General features: G+C 39.9%; 1 protein-coding gene across 3 annotated transcripts in view; it reads left to right on the plus strand.

The window, feature by feature from the left end:
* SYT9 (synaptotagmin 9) overlaps positions 1–14,925 on the plus strand; it is a 182,475-nt gene that overhangs the window by 86,193 nt on the left and 81,357 nt on the right. For all 3 annotated transcript variants that reach the window (XM_060262309.1, XM_060262308.1, XM_060262310.1), the window contains exon 2: positions 12,819–13,164. In XM_060262309.1, coding sequence (XP_060118292.1) covers positions 12,819–13,164 — 346 coding nt within the window. The remainder of the gene's footprint in view (positions 1–12,818; positions 13,165–14,925) is intronic.

Here is a 14,925-nt window from a genome sequence, read left to right on the forward strand (position 1 = left end):
TGGGAGTGATCTCCAGGTTCCACCTCGAGACTGGCACCCTTGCAAAACAAAGTAGTGTTTTGAACAAGCCAAGAAGCTTTCAAACTGAATTGCTTCTTTCAACATATGCACATCTTCCCTCCAGGCATCTTCCTGGCTGGGAGTGGTCTTTTAGAACTGCTCATTTTGTTTGTGGAGACATTCTTGCATAATTTCAAAACTTTGAATTTGTATCTTTAGAACCAAAATCAGGAGAAGATGAGAATTCAGAAAAATACCTCAATTGTGCCTCCCTCGTAAGACACCATGGGGCATATATATAAAAGATCCTTCTCTCTCTAATGCTGGGAGAGAGAAAACTGGTTTAACAAAAGATAGAAAGAGAAGATAATAAACCTTGGCTAAAAGGGAGATTTACCTTGGCTAAAAGGTAGTCCCAGGGGAGGCTTCTTTGAGGCTTTGAGAGGTCTCCAGAGATGAGTTGTATATTCATCATCTGCAGAAGTTTCCAGAATCATTTATTTGACATAAGCTCGACAGGATCCTAACCTTCTTTGAAACCACTAAATATCTAAAGTTATACAAGACTGGTGTTGGATCTGGATAACTGCAGAAAAAGGTACTGATGACTATCTTCATTCCGGGACTATTTAAAGTTAAACAAAATAAAATCAGAAGATAGGAAATAGAGATTCAGAAAGCTTGGAAGAAGGGGAGAAGGGGCGAAATTTGAACTTTGTAAATTTAAAGGGCAGTGCTAAAAAGTGGAAAGTAATTTATTGTTTTGTCTACTTGTGGTTTTGGTGAAAAAGCCCCATCGTCTAGAATTTTTCCCACCAAGTCCATTTTTGCGGGAATTTCCTGCGATTTCCATCTCTGTGCCAGAAGGATCCTAGCGCCAGAAGGATCCTAGCTGCTGTGATAAAATGTGCCAACAAATGTCTCCTCTCTCTCAAATAGTCCTCAGGAAATATGTTCAATAAAAATAGTTCTGGTTTGAAATGGATCTGAGTCTTCATGATCTTGTGTAACATTTCATGCACCATTTTTCAATAGTCTTTCACCATCTCACACATCCACCACATATGGTAAAAGGTACCAATCTGTTTAGTACATTTCCAACATTTGTTAGACATGTTGGTATAAATCTTACACAATTTCTGTGGGGTTAAGTACCACCTATAAAACATCTTGTAAAGGTTTTCTTTGAAGGCTACTGACCTAGTTAATTTAACATTAAGCTTCCACAGTCTCTCCCATTCTTCTAATGAGATTATAACCAAACTTTTTTGCCCATTGAACCATACAGTCCTTTACAACTTCATCTTGTGTCTTCATTTGAAGTAAATATGCATATAGTTTGGAGATTAACTTTTCTTGTGGGCCCAAAAGAATTTTGTCAAACAAGTATTGTTCTGTATCAAAGCCTGTTGCCTTATCTTTAGCATATCTGGATTCAACTTGCATTCTCAGCCACCAACTCATTTTAATGTCCATATTTTCCAATTCTTCTTTGGTTTTCAATTGATTATCTTTTCCCAGCAAATCATCATACCTATAGCTCTGGTTTGATTTTAAAAGATTTGGGTGTGTAAATGCTTCTACTGGTGAAACCCATCTTGGAATTTTTTGGTAAATTCTAGTCTTTAACCATGACCACATTTGAAACAAGGATTTTCAAAAGCAGTGATTCTTAAAATAGGAGTGGCCTTCAAGCCTTTAATACCACAAATATGCATGCCATCCCATAGTCAAATCATGTCCTTCTAACAACAATTGTCTCTTGTCCTTCAACAGTATCCAATCTCTTATCCAAATAAGTGCAGATGCTTTATGATACAATTGCCAGTCTGGAAGGCCCATGCCTGCTCTTAATTTAGAGTCCTGCAATGTCTTTAATTTAATTCTAGCTTTTTTACCTTGCCATACATATTTAGCAACCATCTTGTTTAATTTTTGAAAAAATCCACTATTTAAGAATATTGGGATAATTTGAATCAAAAAAAGTAACCTTGGTAAAATATTCATCTTTATTAAGGCTATTCTTCCCATTAAAGATAAGTTCAAATCATGCCATTTTTCCAAATCTTTTTTAATTTCCTTAAGTAATTTGTCATAATTATCTGCTTTTAAATTGCTACACCTGTTTGAGATAACCACACCTAAATATTTGATTCTTTTTTCATACAAAAATCCTGATTTTTGTTGGAAGGATTGAATTTGTTCCATTGTCATATTCTTTGTCAAAAATTTTTTTATGATAATTAATCTTTAACTCTGCACAATAACCAAATTGTTTGGTTTTATTTGTCAGACACTCTATTGAGTCCATTGGCTGTTCTAGTATAAAGACTAAGTCATCTACGAAGGCTCTGAGTTTATATTGTTCATCTTTTATCACAGCTCCCTTTATACTTGCATCTTCTCTTATTTGATTATTCAATACCTCTAAAGATAAAATAAAAAGTAGAGGGGACAGTGGACAGCCTTGTCTTGTACCTTTTTGAATGTTGATTACATCTGTTAGTTCGCCATTCACTGTCACCTTAGCCTTTTGCAAGGAGTATATTGCTTCTATCATTTTCAAAAAGTTTTCACCACACTCCATACCTTTTAGTTGCTGTAACATAAAATGCCAATGAACATTATCAAAAGCCTTCTCAACATCTAGACAAATTAAAGCCAGTTGCTTCTCTGGATGATTCTCATAATATTCCAAAATATTACAAACAGTTCTAACATTGTCTTTTAAATATCTTTAAGGAAGGAATCCTGCTTGATTATAATATATTATAGATTGTAAAACTTTCTTCAAACGTTGTGCCAATATTGCAGCAAAAATTTTATAATTCACATTTAAAAGAGAAATTGGACGATAATTTTTAATCTTTCAAGTCGTTATCTTCTTTTGGAATCAAGGATATTGTAGCTTCTTGCCATGAAACTGGAACTTGACTTTCCTTTTGAATCTTTTCAATAAGGCATTTAAATGGTAAAAGTAAAGACTCCTCATAAACTTTATAAAATTCTGCAGGTAATCCATCTGGTCCTGGTGATTTACCATTCTTTTGAGATGTCATTGCCTCTCCAAGTTCCCTTATTGTTATTGGTTCATTCAGAATTTTTTGTTGTTCTTCTGTAAATATGCTAAGATTATTTTAACATATTCTTTTAAGCCTATTTTATGAGCTTGCTTGTCTTCATAAAACTTTAATAAAACTTTGAGTTTTCTCTTTGTTATTCTCATCTCTCAATATCATAATTTTTTTTTTTTGCCTTTTCTTTTCTCATCCTATAAGCCAACCACATTCCAGGCTTATTAGCATGTTCAAAAAAATGTGTCTACTGTACCTTAGTTTAATCTCCACCTCTTCCATGAGAATTAATCAATTTATGTTGTATTTCTTTCACCTTTTTTTGGAGTTCATATTTTGTTGGTTGTTTTTTAAGGTTCTTCTCAGCTTCTCCAGCTTGTGACTTTAAATTTTGGAAAATTTCAGTTCTTTCTTTCTTTTTCTTAATACTATATCTGATTGCAATACCCCTATAAAAGGCTTTAGCAGTGTCCCAAACTACTTGCATCTCTACCTCTTGTGTTATGTTCTATTTAAGAAAAGATTCCATTTCCGCTTTGGATTCTTTAAGAAAGTCTTTATCTTTCAAAATTGAAGTATTTAACTTCCATGCTCTTTTCATCCGTGGGCCTTTTAGCTTTATCATTACAGGGCAGTGGTCTGAGATGACTCTTGTTTGGATTTCTGTATCCACTAAATCTTTGATCAAACATGCAGAAAGCCAACACATATCAATTCTTGACCAAGTTTGGTGACTAGGTGAATAGTAAAATCTTTGGAGTTAGGATATCTTGTTTTCCATACATCCACCAAGTCCATTTCTTCTGCTAATTTCCAAAAACTTGTTCATAGCTGAAGACCTTTACTTTTCATCTGTTTGTGCATTTTTTAATTCAGTAGCCTATCAGAAACAGCATTGGAATCTCCTATTAAACAATATTCTATATACTTTAGATTTGATACTTGACACAAATCTTGAAAAAATTTCTCTTGATCATTTGGAGCATAAATGTTTGATAATAAAACATTTTTATTATCCACTGTGATTTCCAGTAATAGAATTCTTCCATCTTCAGAAGCAAATTGCAATTGTGGGTTAAATTTATCCTTAATATATATTGCCACTCCCCTTTTCTTCTTGTACATGTCTGTTGCTGTGAATAAATTACCAAGTTTTTTATTTTTCAAATAGTGTTGATCTTTAGTTAAGATATGTGTTTCTTGTAAGCAAATTATGTCCATTTCCATTTTTGCCAAATATCTAAATGTCTTTCTCCTTTTGGCAGGGGAGTTAAGTCCATTCACATTAATTGAAATTATTGAAGCCATTATGGGTTTTGCTTATCATTATCTTATCTTTTTTCGAATGCTGTCTTGTATGGTATGTTCATGGTTCATTTGGATCTTCTTCACCAGAACTTTCTTCCTCCTCCTCCTTTTTTTCTTTACCTTCCTTTTTGTTCATTCTTTCCAGAAAGTTCTGGGCTTTGAAAATGGAATTAATCCTATATCTGTTCTCCTAGTCAATAGTTCATAGTCAATAAAGGTTGTTGAATAATGTTTTCATATAAGATGTACATTGTCCTCACTGAGTATGGTTCTACCATAATTCCCATAATGCATCAGAATTACAGCATTGAAATGTGTAGTACCATTTACAAAGTCTGATTTTCAACATGCCATTAATTGTAACCTTGTAACTTTAAAGATACACAAATGGTCTATACAGAATTGATAAACATTAAACCCCTGGCACACTCTTGAATTGTCTGAATCTAGAGTGGCAAAGAGTGAATTGTAGGCATATTTTGTCTAGGCAGAACTTTGGTCACAAACATGGAAACAGTAGAACAAAGTAGGAGTCAAATCCACCTTTAAGACCAACAAAGCTTTATTTAGAACGTAAGCTCGGAGCACACGAAAGCTTACGTTCTGAATAAAACTTTGTTGGTTTTAAAGGTACACTTGACTCCTATTTTGTTCTACTGCTTCAGACCAACACGGCTGCCTACTTGGATCTATAAACATGGAAACAGTGAACTTGAAAGCAAATATCTTAAAACTACTTCGTCATTAATTTAAAAAACCTTAATCAAATTATACATTTTACCAGGTAGATTTTTGGTGCCAAATTTCTGATTTTAGGTTACATAGAATTTTCTGATGGTATAATAGTTTTAAAAAACCCCTTAAAATGGCAGAATACGATCCGCTTACAGTTCTACTGACCTGGATAATCCAGTCTAGCCTGATTGTGTCAGATCTTGGAAGTTAAACCAGTTCTGTTCTGGTTATTATTTGAATGGGAGATCACTAAGGGCGTTTTCGCACTCACCTTCAGCCGGCACGACGCCCCTCTTCACCGCGCAGGATCTGCGCGGATTTCGCACTAAACGCTGTGGAGCAGCCGGAAGAGCCGGAAACTCCCGGTGCAAAAGCGGCGCAAATGGAAACTGCTTTTGGGCGGTTTCCGTTTGCGCCGCAAAAGCGCAGGGAGTTTCCGGCTCTTCCAGCTGCTCTGCGGCGTTTAGTGCGAAATCCGCGCAGATCCTGCGTGGTGAAGAGGGGGGTCGCGCCGGCTGAAGGTGAGTGCGAAAACGCCCTAAGGAATACCAGGATCACTGTGCAGATCAGGCAACAGCAAATTACTTCTTAATGTCACTTACTCTGAAAACTTTACAAGGTCATCATAAGTCACCTGTGATTTGACAGCAAAAAACAAATAAAATGACAACTCGCTGGATTATCTATGGCAGGTAAAATGTCCACTGTGCAGATGCTGATGTAGACATTCCCACATGGAAGAACTGCATCTGCTATTTAGCTACCTGACTACAGGGAATTGCTCAGGGCAAATTTTCCTCCTCTCTAGCCTAATTTCCTGAAGGCACGGACTAAAGCCACTGGAACCTGATTTTACAAGATGAAAAATATAGTTGCTATTTTCAGAGAGTGCTTTCCTCCTCTCATTTTTCAAAATTAACAGTGCAATCCTAAACAAAGTTATACCCTTTTAAGTCCACTGAAATTAATGGGATGGAAAGAGTGTAATACTTTTTAGAATTGCACTGTTAATCTCTTTAAGTATCTATATTAGTGGTTCTTAATTTTTAATCCAGTACTATTCACATACAACGTTATCATTGAATACTCCCAAATCTAAGGTTGAGAGCAGGTATGGTTAAAAAAAAAAAGTCCTGTCCCTTTCTTTTCCTTTCATTCCCTTAGAAGCTCATTGATGTACAGATCCTGAGCAGCAGAAAAATTTCCTGTTCTTTGTTTTTTGTACTCAAAGGATAAAAGGATTGAGACAAATGTTGCTACTGCTAAAGTAGTCCTAGGATCTTCATCTCTAAGCAAATAAATAGAAAATCCAAAGTATGTTCTTTTAATAGCGGCAACTGAAGCTTTTTCTGGCATCGGGGTGTGAAGCAAGAGGGTTGTCAATTTTTCAGGTCACTCAGAGAGAGAGTGCATAAGTGACTAGACTTATTTACTTTTTATATAAAATATCTTTTTATTCCATTCTAAACTAACCAAAATACATTAGACCAAGAACATAAGGAAAACAGACAAGCAAACACAAAAACAAGAAAGACTACCTTTGCTAGGCTAAAAACAATACTTCTAATACTGTGCACAGCAAAATAGAGTCTCTTTACCTCAGACCTTCAAGCAGCATGGCCATGCCTCCAGCAAGCTGTTGGGCAGAAATCCTGGGCAAACATAGCTGGATTTGTCTAGCCAGGAACCCCCTACTGTTGGAAGATGTATCAGAATATACCTTTTCCCTCTCTCAGTCAGGTGACACCATTTGCCAATCAGCTTCTCCATTCTCTAGATCTTTGCAGAGTCTCTTCCATTGAGAGAATATTCATTACTTCAGCACTGATGTTGTAAGTCACAGCTGTAGCCTATAATCATTATCAGCTGGGAAGTGCTTACAGTTTGATCTTATGACTTAATCCTGTATGGGCAAAAGACTGCTTTGTCTCACATAGGATAAATAACATCACCTGGTAAATAATATCCCATTAAATCTCTGGTAAAGGAACAAGGCATATTTTTTTTTTCTCTAAGGCAACTGGCAATGTTGACAAAGGCATAGGTTAAAAATTAGTTCATTAAAACAGCACTGCATACAAGTTAACTTCATTTATTTATGTCCATGCTAGTCTAATCTCATCAGCTCTTGGAAGCTAAGGAAGGTTGGCCCTGGTTAGTTTTTGGATGGAAGACCACCCAGGAATTTCAGGATCATGGTGCAGAGTCAGGCAATGGTAAACCACCTCTGTTGGTCTCTTGCTTTAAAAACACTACGGGGTCACCATAAATTGGCAGAGCCAGATCCATCTATTTTTTGAGCAGAGGCAAAACTAAAAAATGGTTTCCACACTAAAAAGAAATGGTATGTGAGGGTGTGTGCCCGCCGCCCCAGGCAAGGCACCCCAACAACACAGCCCCAGTCTTCTGCCCCCGAAAGATGATCATCCCTTCTTTCCTTAAAAGGGGGTAGGGGTGGCACCGTGGCATTTGTGCCATTCTCGGCTCTGAGGACAGTGCAAACACCACTGGGGCACCCTCACTTTCTCCTCCCCCAGTCTGTGCACACAGACTGGGGGAAGAGAAAGGGACAGGGGCAGCGTTTGCACCATCCTCAACAATGAGTATGGCACAAACACCACTGGGACGCCCTCACTTTTTCCTCCCCAGGTATGTGCACATAGATCAAGCATGAGTGGGGTGGCCTATTTGGTGCCCCCCTGATGGCACCAGGGGCAGGCTGTCATTATAATCAAAGCCAAGCAGTTTCTATGCACATGCTGGGAGAAGTGAAAGTATCAGAACTGCCAGGTAGATCATCTAAGTGACAGAAGGTGGCTGGTTGCCAGATTGCATCAGCCTGGACAATCTCAGCATGACTCAGCAGGAAGCTGATTGGTTACCTGGGTTGATGGTGTGTATAAATGTACAAAGACACTTTACTGTGTGTGGGATATGTATGGTGGAGTTGCAGCGGAGCATTCTGTCGGTTTGGAGAGTGGAGGTGTAAATAAATTGTATATAGTGGTTTTATCACTGCTGTGTGCAAGCCTTCATTCTTTGCATCACTAAAGACCACCCTCACTAAGCACAGGCGCATCCACAACCCCAAACTGCCCCCCCCCCCAGATCCGGCCCTGTAAATCTGCTGCAACTTGACATCACTTTGCACACACATCTCATTTACAATAGGGATTTATGATGCGCATTATGTTATGCATTATGATTCACAGATCCCTGGCATGTATTCGCTGAGTCTCTTGTGCCTGATGATCATCAACATGCTTCTTAGTGTTAACTTTGATTCCTATTTTCTGTGTACCACTTTTTAAGGGCATGGAGGAGAAATCTAGCATGTGAGATTTTATCCTCAGGGCAGGGTGAACTTCCCTTCCATTTTGCTTTTAGAAGTCCCAGTTAGAAGTGGGACCTTTACATTTGTTGAACTGCTGATATTTCTTATGAAAAATTGAGTTAGATAGGTAGTGCATATTTTGAAGACCAGCAAAAGAGAACTTTTAAAAGAGCAGTTTCAGTTTAAATGGCGTGGGGGTGTGGCTGCTCCTGCACACCCCTCCTGCTCAATTTGAATCACGGGGGAGGAAGGGGGCAGCCTCCAACCTCTCAGCTTTTACCCCTGCAGCCCCTCAAACAGTGGTAGGTAGGGAAGAAAAGTTAAGGGACCTTGAGTCAGGACACCCGGCAGGAAGTTCGGTTGGGGCCCACACAGGCCCTCCATAGCTACAGGCCTGGATGCTCTGAAACCTGAGATGCAGCAAAATTTAAGACCCATTAGCTTTTAGGGAATCACCCTCAACTTCCCTGTTACTTCAGTGCCATTTAATCCTTCACAAGGTAGGGATTCTGTAGCTGGGAAATCACAGTTACCCCAGGCCCCCAGCACTCAGCAATATTTTGTCAATTATAAAATGTGATTTGCCCCACCACAGAAAGCTAACATTTCTAGGCTTGCCAGCCCCTAGATCTGTCCAGGGATCCCTCAGTTTTGCAGGTTCCTCCCTATTGCCAGCCAGCTGGCTGGTGGGAGGAAGCCCTGCCCCCCAACAGCCATGATGTGCTTTAAATGTCATCATGTTTAGAAGATTGCAAACTGTTTGTGTTTTGGAATGTGTGTGTGCCTTTAAATCTCAGTGAGACTAAAGCCTTATGGAGAAGGCGAGCAGGCAGAGCCACATGACTCTTCCCAGTGAGTGTATGAGAGAAGAAGAGAGCACAATCCCTCTGTTTGTTTTGCTTTAGTTTCAGAACTCATTTGTATAGTAAAACGGATAATAAAGAGTTAATTAGAACCTGATTATGGGCTGGAGGAAAACTCCATCCCCTAGACTGCTCTGTTTAGTACTTTCATTTTCCTACGTTAGTCTAAAGAGGTTGACTGAAATACAGCAGATCGTTGTGTTCAGCAACTCCCATGAGTAAAGAGATTTATACCATTGCCCCAGTGACATCACAAAACTGTGGGCTTGGAAACCATGTGTGTTTATTTTGGGTGCTTTGTGAGTATGATTGGAAATGGTATCAAAGCCTGACAAGGGACTTGTGGGGGTATGACAAACTATGCTTCCATTTAGTGGAAATGCAGGTGCTGGGGTACCCTTTGAAGGCAAAAAAAAAAAAGGCAAGGAAATGAAGATTGAATTCAGGGGAACAATACTGCTGTATATACAGGGCGTTTTTTGTAGCAGGAACTCCTTTGCATATTAGGCCACACACCCCAATGTAGCCATACCATCCTATGACTGTTAACTTTTAAAAATAATTGAAGTCTGCATTCTGTTCAAACACTGAAACATTCATTTAGCCCTTAAAAATAGTGTTCAATACTAGTAAGGCTTCTGTGCTCCAGCCTATCCCATAACTTCTAGGGTTGCCAATCCCCAGGTGGGGCCAGGGAATCCTCCGATTTTGAGGCCCTCCCCCCGCTTCAGGGTGATCAGAAAGCAAGGGGCAGGGGAGGGAAATTTCTGCTGGGAACTCCATTATTCTGTATAGACTTATTCCCATAAGAAATTATGGAGAATTGATCTGCGGCTCGAGGGGGGGCTGTTTTTTGAGGTAGAGGCACCAAATTTTCAGTATAGCATCCAGTGTCCCTCCCCAAAGTACCCTCCAATTTTCAAAATGATTGGACCAGGGGGTCCGATTCTATGAGCTCTAAAAGAAGGTGCCCCTATCCATTATTTCCTATGGAAGGAAGGCATTTAAAAAGGTGTGCGGTCCCATTCAATGTGATGGCCAGAACTCCCTTGGAGTTCCATTATGCTTATTATACCCTTGCTCCTGGCTCCACCCCCAGTGTCTCCTGGCTGCACCCCCAAAGTCTCCTGGCTCCACCCCCAAAGTCTCCAGATATTTCTTGAATTGGACTTGGCAACCCTAATAACATCTTAACTGTATTTTAAGTCTGTTTTTATCCAGGGCACAAAAATTGTGTGCTCCATTTTGGAACAATTCAAAACACACATGCTATTCTTTTAAATGCAACAAACACAAATACAGTTATTCCTTTTCTATGCCACCCCCAGCTACTCATTGTCATTCATTACATGAATGAGAGATATTCGAGGTTGTTGAACTTTATTAAATGTACAAAAAAGATAGAAGTCAAAATAAAGTCTGTTTGTAGCGAACAACTAAAAATATCTATGTATTCAAGCAGTTTATTAAAATTGTCAAGCAGGACTATTTCCATCATTCCTTTCTATGGTATCCTAGATTGGTCAGCATGGCAACAAGATAAAATAATGATAGGGCTTTATAAATGCCAGCAAAGCACCTAATTTATCAGTTCTTCATGAAAGCTAGGAATTCAGAAGAACTAGTCTCTCTCTCTCTTGGCTTGACTTCGCGAACGAAGATTTAGGAAGGGTGCAGTAGTCCACGTCTGCTGCAGGCTCGCTGGTGGCTGACAAGACCAATGCGGGACAGGAAGATCCGGCCACAGTGGCTGCAGGGAAAAGTCTGATTTCGGGTTGATGCTGTAGCAGTGCGATTCTTCCTCAATCTCCTTTTGTCCTCAAGACCAGCTATGCGTGCGTTCTCAAAGGAAGAGACAGCCTGGTGGATGGTGTGCCTCCATGCTTTGCGATCTGAGGCTAGGTCAGACCACTGGTGATGGTTGATGCGACAGGTGCCAAGGGATTTCTTCAAGGAGTCCTTGTACCTCTTCTTTGGTGCCCCTCTATTTCGATGGCCGGTGGAAAGTTCACCATACAGAGCAATCTTGGGAAGGCGGTGGTTTTCCATCTTAGAAATATGCCCTGCCCAGCGCAGCTGCATCTTCAACAGCAGTGCTTCGATGCTTGTAACCTCCGCCCTCTTGAGGACTTCAGTGTTGGTCACAAAGTCACTCCAGTGGATGTTGAGGATGGTGCGAAGGCAGCGCTGATGAAAGCGCTCAAGGAGTCACAGGTGATGACGGTATAAAACCCACGATTCGGAGCCATAGATGAGGGTTGTCATCACAACCACTTTGTAAACATTGATCTTTGTGCCTTTTTTCAGATGCTTGTTGCTCCACACTCTTTTGTGCAGTCGGCCAAATGCACGATTTGCCTTTGCCAGTCTGTTGTCAATCTCCTTGTCGATCTTGGCATCTGAGGAGATGATGCACCCCAGGTAGCTGAACTGCTGGACTGTCTTCAGAACTGATTCACCCACAGTGATGCAGGGAGGGTGATAATCTTCCTGGGGTGCAGGCTGGTGGAGAACTTCTGTCTTCTTCAGACTAACTTCTAGGCCGAATAGCTTGGCAGCCTCTGCAAAGCAGGACGTCATATGCTGCAGAGCTGATACCGAGTGGGAGACGAGTGCAGCATCATCAGCAAATAGTAGCTCTCGGATGAGTTTTTCCATTGTCTTGGAGTGAGCCTTTAGTCGCCTCAGGTTGAACAGGCTGCCATCAGTGCGATAGCAGATGTAGACACCATCGTCATCAGTAATGACAATAGTTATTGCACTGTAGCGTGGAGGGAATTATTGGCTTTTTAAAAGCCTGAAGATAGCATTCTGATGGTTCCACTGTGGGAAGAACTACTACAGTACAAAATGCATGTAAACTCTATGTACAAAGATTTTAGATTATGCTCTTAGATGGTGTTAAAATTATACAGACTCAACTGTGCAACTAAACAACAACAACAAAATTATATTAAGCACAAACTAGTGTGCTCAGGGATGGAATTCTCGCAGGAGCTCCTTTGCATATTAGGCCACACCCCCATGATGTAGCCAATCCTCCAAGAGTTTACAAAAAAAGAGCCTTGTAAGCACTTGGAGGATTAGCTACATCAGGGGTGTGTGGTCTAAAATGCAAATGAGCTCTTGCTAGAATTCCACTCTAGTGTACTTATAGTGAAACAATTATTTAGAAAATATATGAATTAAACAATGGAAAACTGACATTACTATGTAAATAGCCATTTAAATACATCTAGAATGCTGTTGTAGAATTAGATCTAACACCTTTATAGCCCATTAAAATTATAAACAAGGGAGAGATGGAAACAAATATTCAATGTTGATGGAAGTTGAACTAGTATCTGGAGTTCTACGTTAAATTTCATAAGGATAAAAGAAGTTTGGAGAAAGGAAGATTGGTTCTGCAAAGTTTTGTTGTTTGAAGTTCTGTATCGAGTTACATTGTAATGATAGTAAAATAGAACAGAATGCTAACATGCCTTTTGTTTTTATTCTTTTCAGATATCTCTGTGAGTTTACTGTCATTAGTTGTCACTGCCTGTGGACTTGCTTTGTTTGGGGTATCTCTGTTTGTGTCCTGGAAACTTTGCTGGGTTCCCTGGCGAGAACGCAGTCTGCCTGGAATCAAAGACAAACAGGAATCACTGAACTATACAGATACAGACACCAATGACCATGAGTATAGTGAGGATTACCTGGGACAGCCTACTTCATACCCAGACTCTTCTATGAAGATTAGCCACACCTCCCCGGACATTCCATTGGATGCAAAGACAGGGACCAAGGAGAACTGTGTGCACAATGTTCGAATGCATCGGCAAATCACAGAGCCAACCCCTTCCACACGGTCAGTACTTAACATTTCTTTGTATAATGAAGATAAGGGTATAGGGTATGGTAGGAAAAAGAAACTATTGAAAGAATAAAAGTTCATTATCCCCAATCACACAGAAATACATACATGGTCACAAAGCAGATCTTTTTGGGAGCAAATTTCTTCTGATTTGCTTTTCCACATATACATTTTATTGCAATAGGCAGATAAGTAACCTTTATGCTCTTAAATCAGTAAGATGTCCCATAGCGTTACAAAACTAAGGGAACTATCCTAATCCCATCTACTCAGAAATAAGTCTGATTCCATTCAATGAGATTTACTCCAAGGAAAATCTTCTTTTGGACTTCACTGTTGCTGCTACATCTGGCAAGGCATTAATTTTAAGAAATACATTTTGGTGATATGCCAATGAGACCACGTACTTCATTTTTCATAATGATTAAACAATTTTAAACTTAGAAGTGGCAACTAGAACTTAGTGAAATTTGCTATTAAGATTTTTGCTGTTTTCTGAACACATTTTAGGCTGCAGGTTGGTCTAAAAGTTGGTGTTAAAAGTTGGTTTAAAAGTGTTACAAATGTATATGTTCAGTGTTAAACCTTCACACAATTTTTTGTAAGATTCTTGACTATACATTGTATAGTCAGTTTTATGTCTTCATTGATCCACATAAGTACTATTAAAGCTTATATGGCTCCTCCTTTGTTAATAGTGTGCAAGAAGAAAACATAAAAATGGTATCTACTTTTGTCTGCTTTTGCCCCAACTTCACTAATTTTGCATGTCCTCATGTTTAAAGTGTGACGACATATAAAATTAGTGAAGTTGGGGCAAAAGACAACAACTGCTAGGGTGAGGCACCTTGTAAGAAGATAGCAGCAGCCCTGTGCAAACCTAGCTGGAGTGGGGCTTAGCAAGGAAGGGGTTCAGAGAGCAACAAGGCTCTAAGAAGGGAAAAGTGGAGCCCCAGGGATGAAAAGGGCAATGTCAGAAGAGACAAGGGAGGTGAGGAACTGCCCCAAGCCAAAGGCGCAACTCAGACACCTGAGATTTGAAGGGGCAGAAAGGGTGGGTAAAAGGAACTGCACTTGTGAGGAAGCCTTGTGGACCTTGCTACATGCAATACAGAGGAAATTAAGGAACAACATTGGACCTGGTGAGTCTCTGCTGAGTTTGGAAGTCAATTATGATGTCCTGCTGCCCCCTGAGGGGGCACAGAGGTACACTGTGTAAATCTAAATAATGCAGTTGTTGACAGCTGCTTCTAAGAGTTGCACTAGCTGGCCAGGTTTGTAGATTACATATAGAGGATTCCTGTACTCTTTCTTCCTTTGTTTTATGAGTTGGACAAAATTGTTCGTCCTGTAGCAGATGAAAAAAAAAGGTAAAGGTAGTCCCCTGTGCAAGCACCAGTCTTTTTCGACTCTGGGGTGACATTGCTTTCACAACGTTTTCACGGCAGACTTTTTATGGGGTTGTTTGCCATTGCCTTTCTCAGTCATCTACACTTTCCCCCCAGCAAATTGGGTACTCATTTTACCAACCCGGAAGGATGGAAGGCTGAGTCAACCTGGAGCCGGCTACCTGAAGCAGCTTCTGCTGGGATCAAACTCAGGTCGTGAGCAGAGGGCTCCGACCGCAGTATTGCAGCTTTACTACTCTGCGCCACGGGCTCTTACTGTAGTAGATGAAGGTGGCCTCAATTAAATCTTACAAAGTATGCTCATTTGCACGTCTTTCTGATGCTGTACATGCTAATATAGCCCTGC

Source organism: Heteronotia binoei, chromosome 21 (genome assembly GCF_032191835.1).
Source record: "Heteronotia binoei isolate CCM8104 ecotype False Entrance Well chromosome 21, APGP_CSIRO_Hbin_v1, whole genome shotgun sequence".
NCBI lineage: Eukaryota > Metazoa > Chordata > Lepidosauria > Squamata > Gekkonidae > Heteronotia > Heteronotia binoei.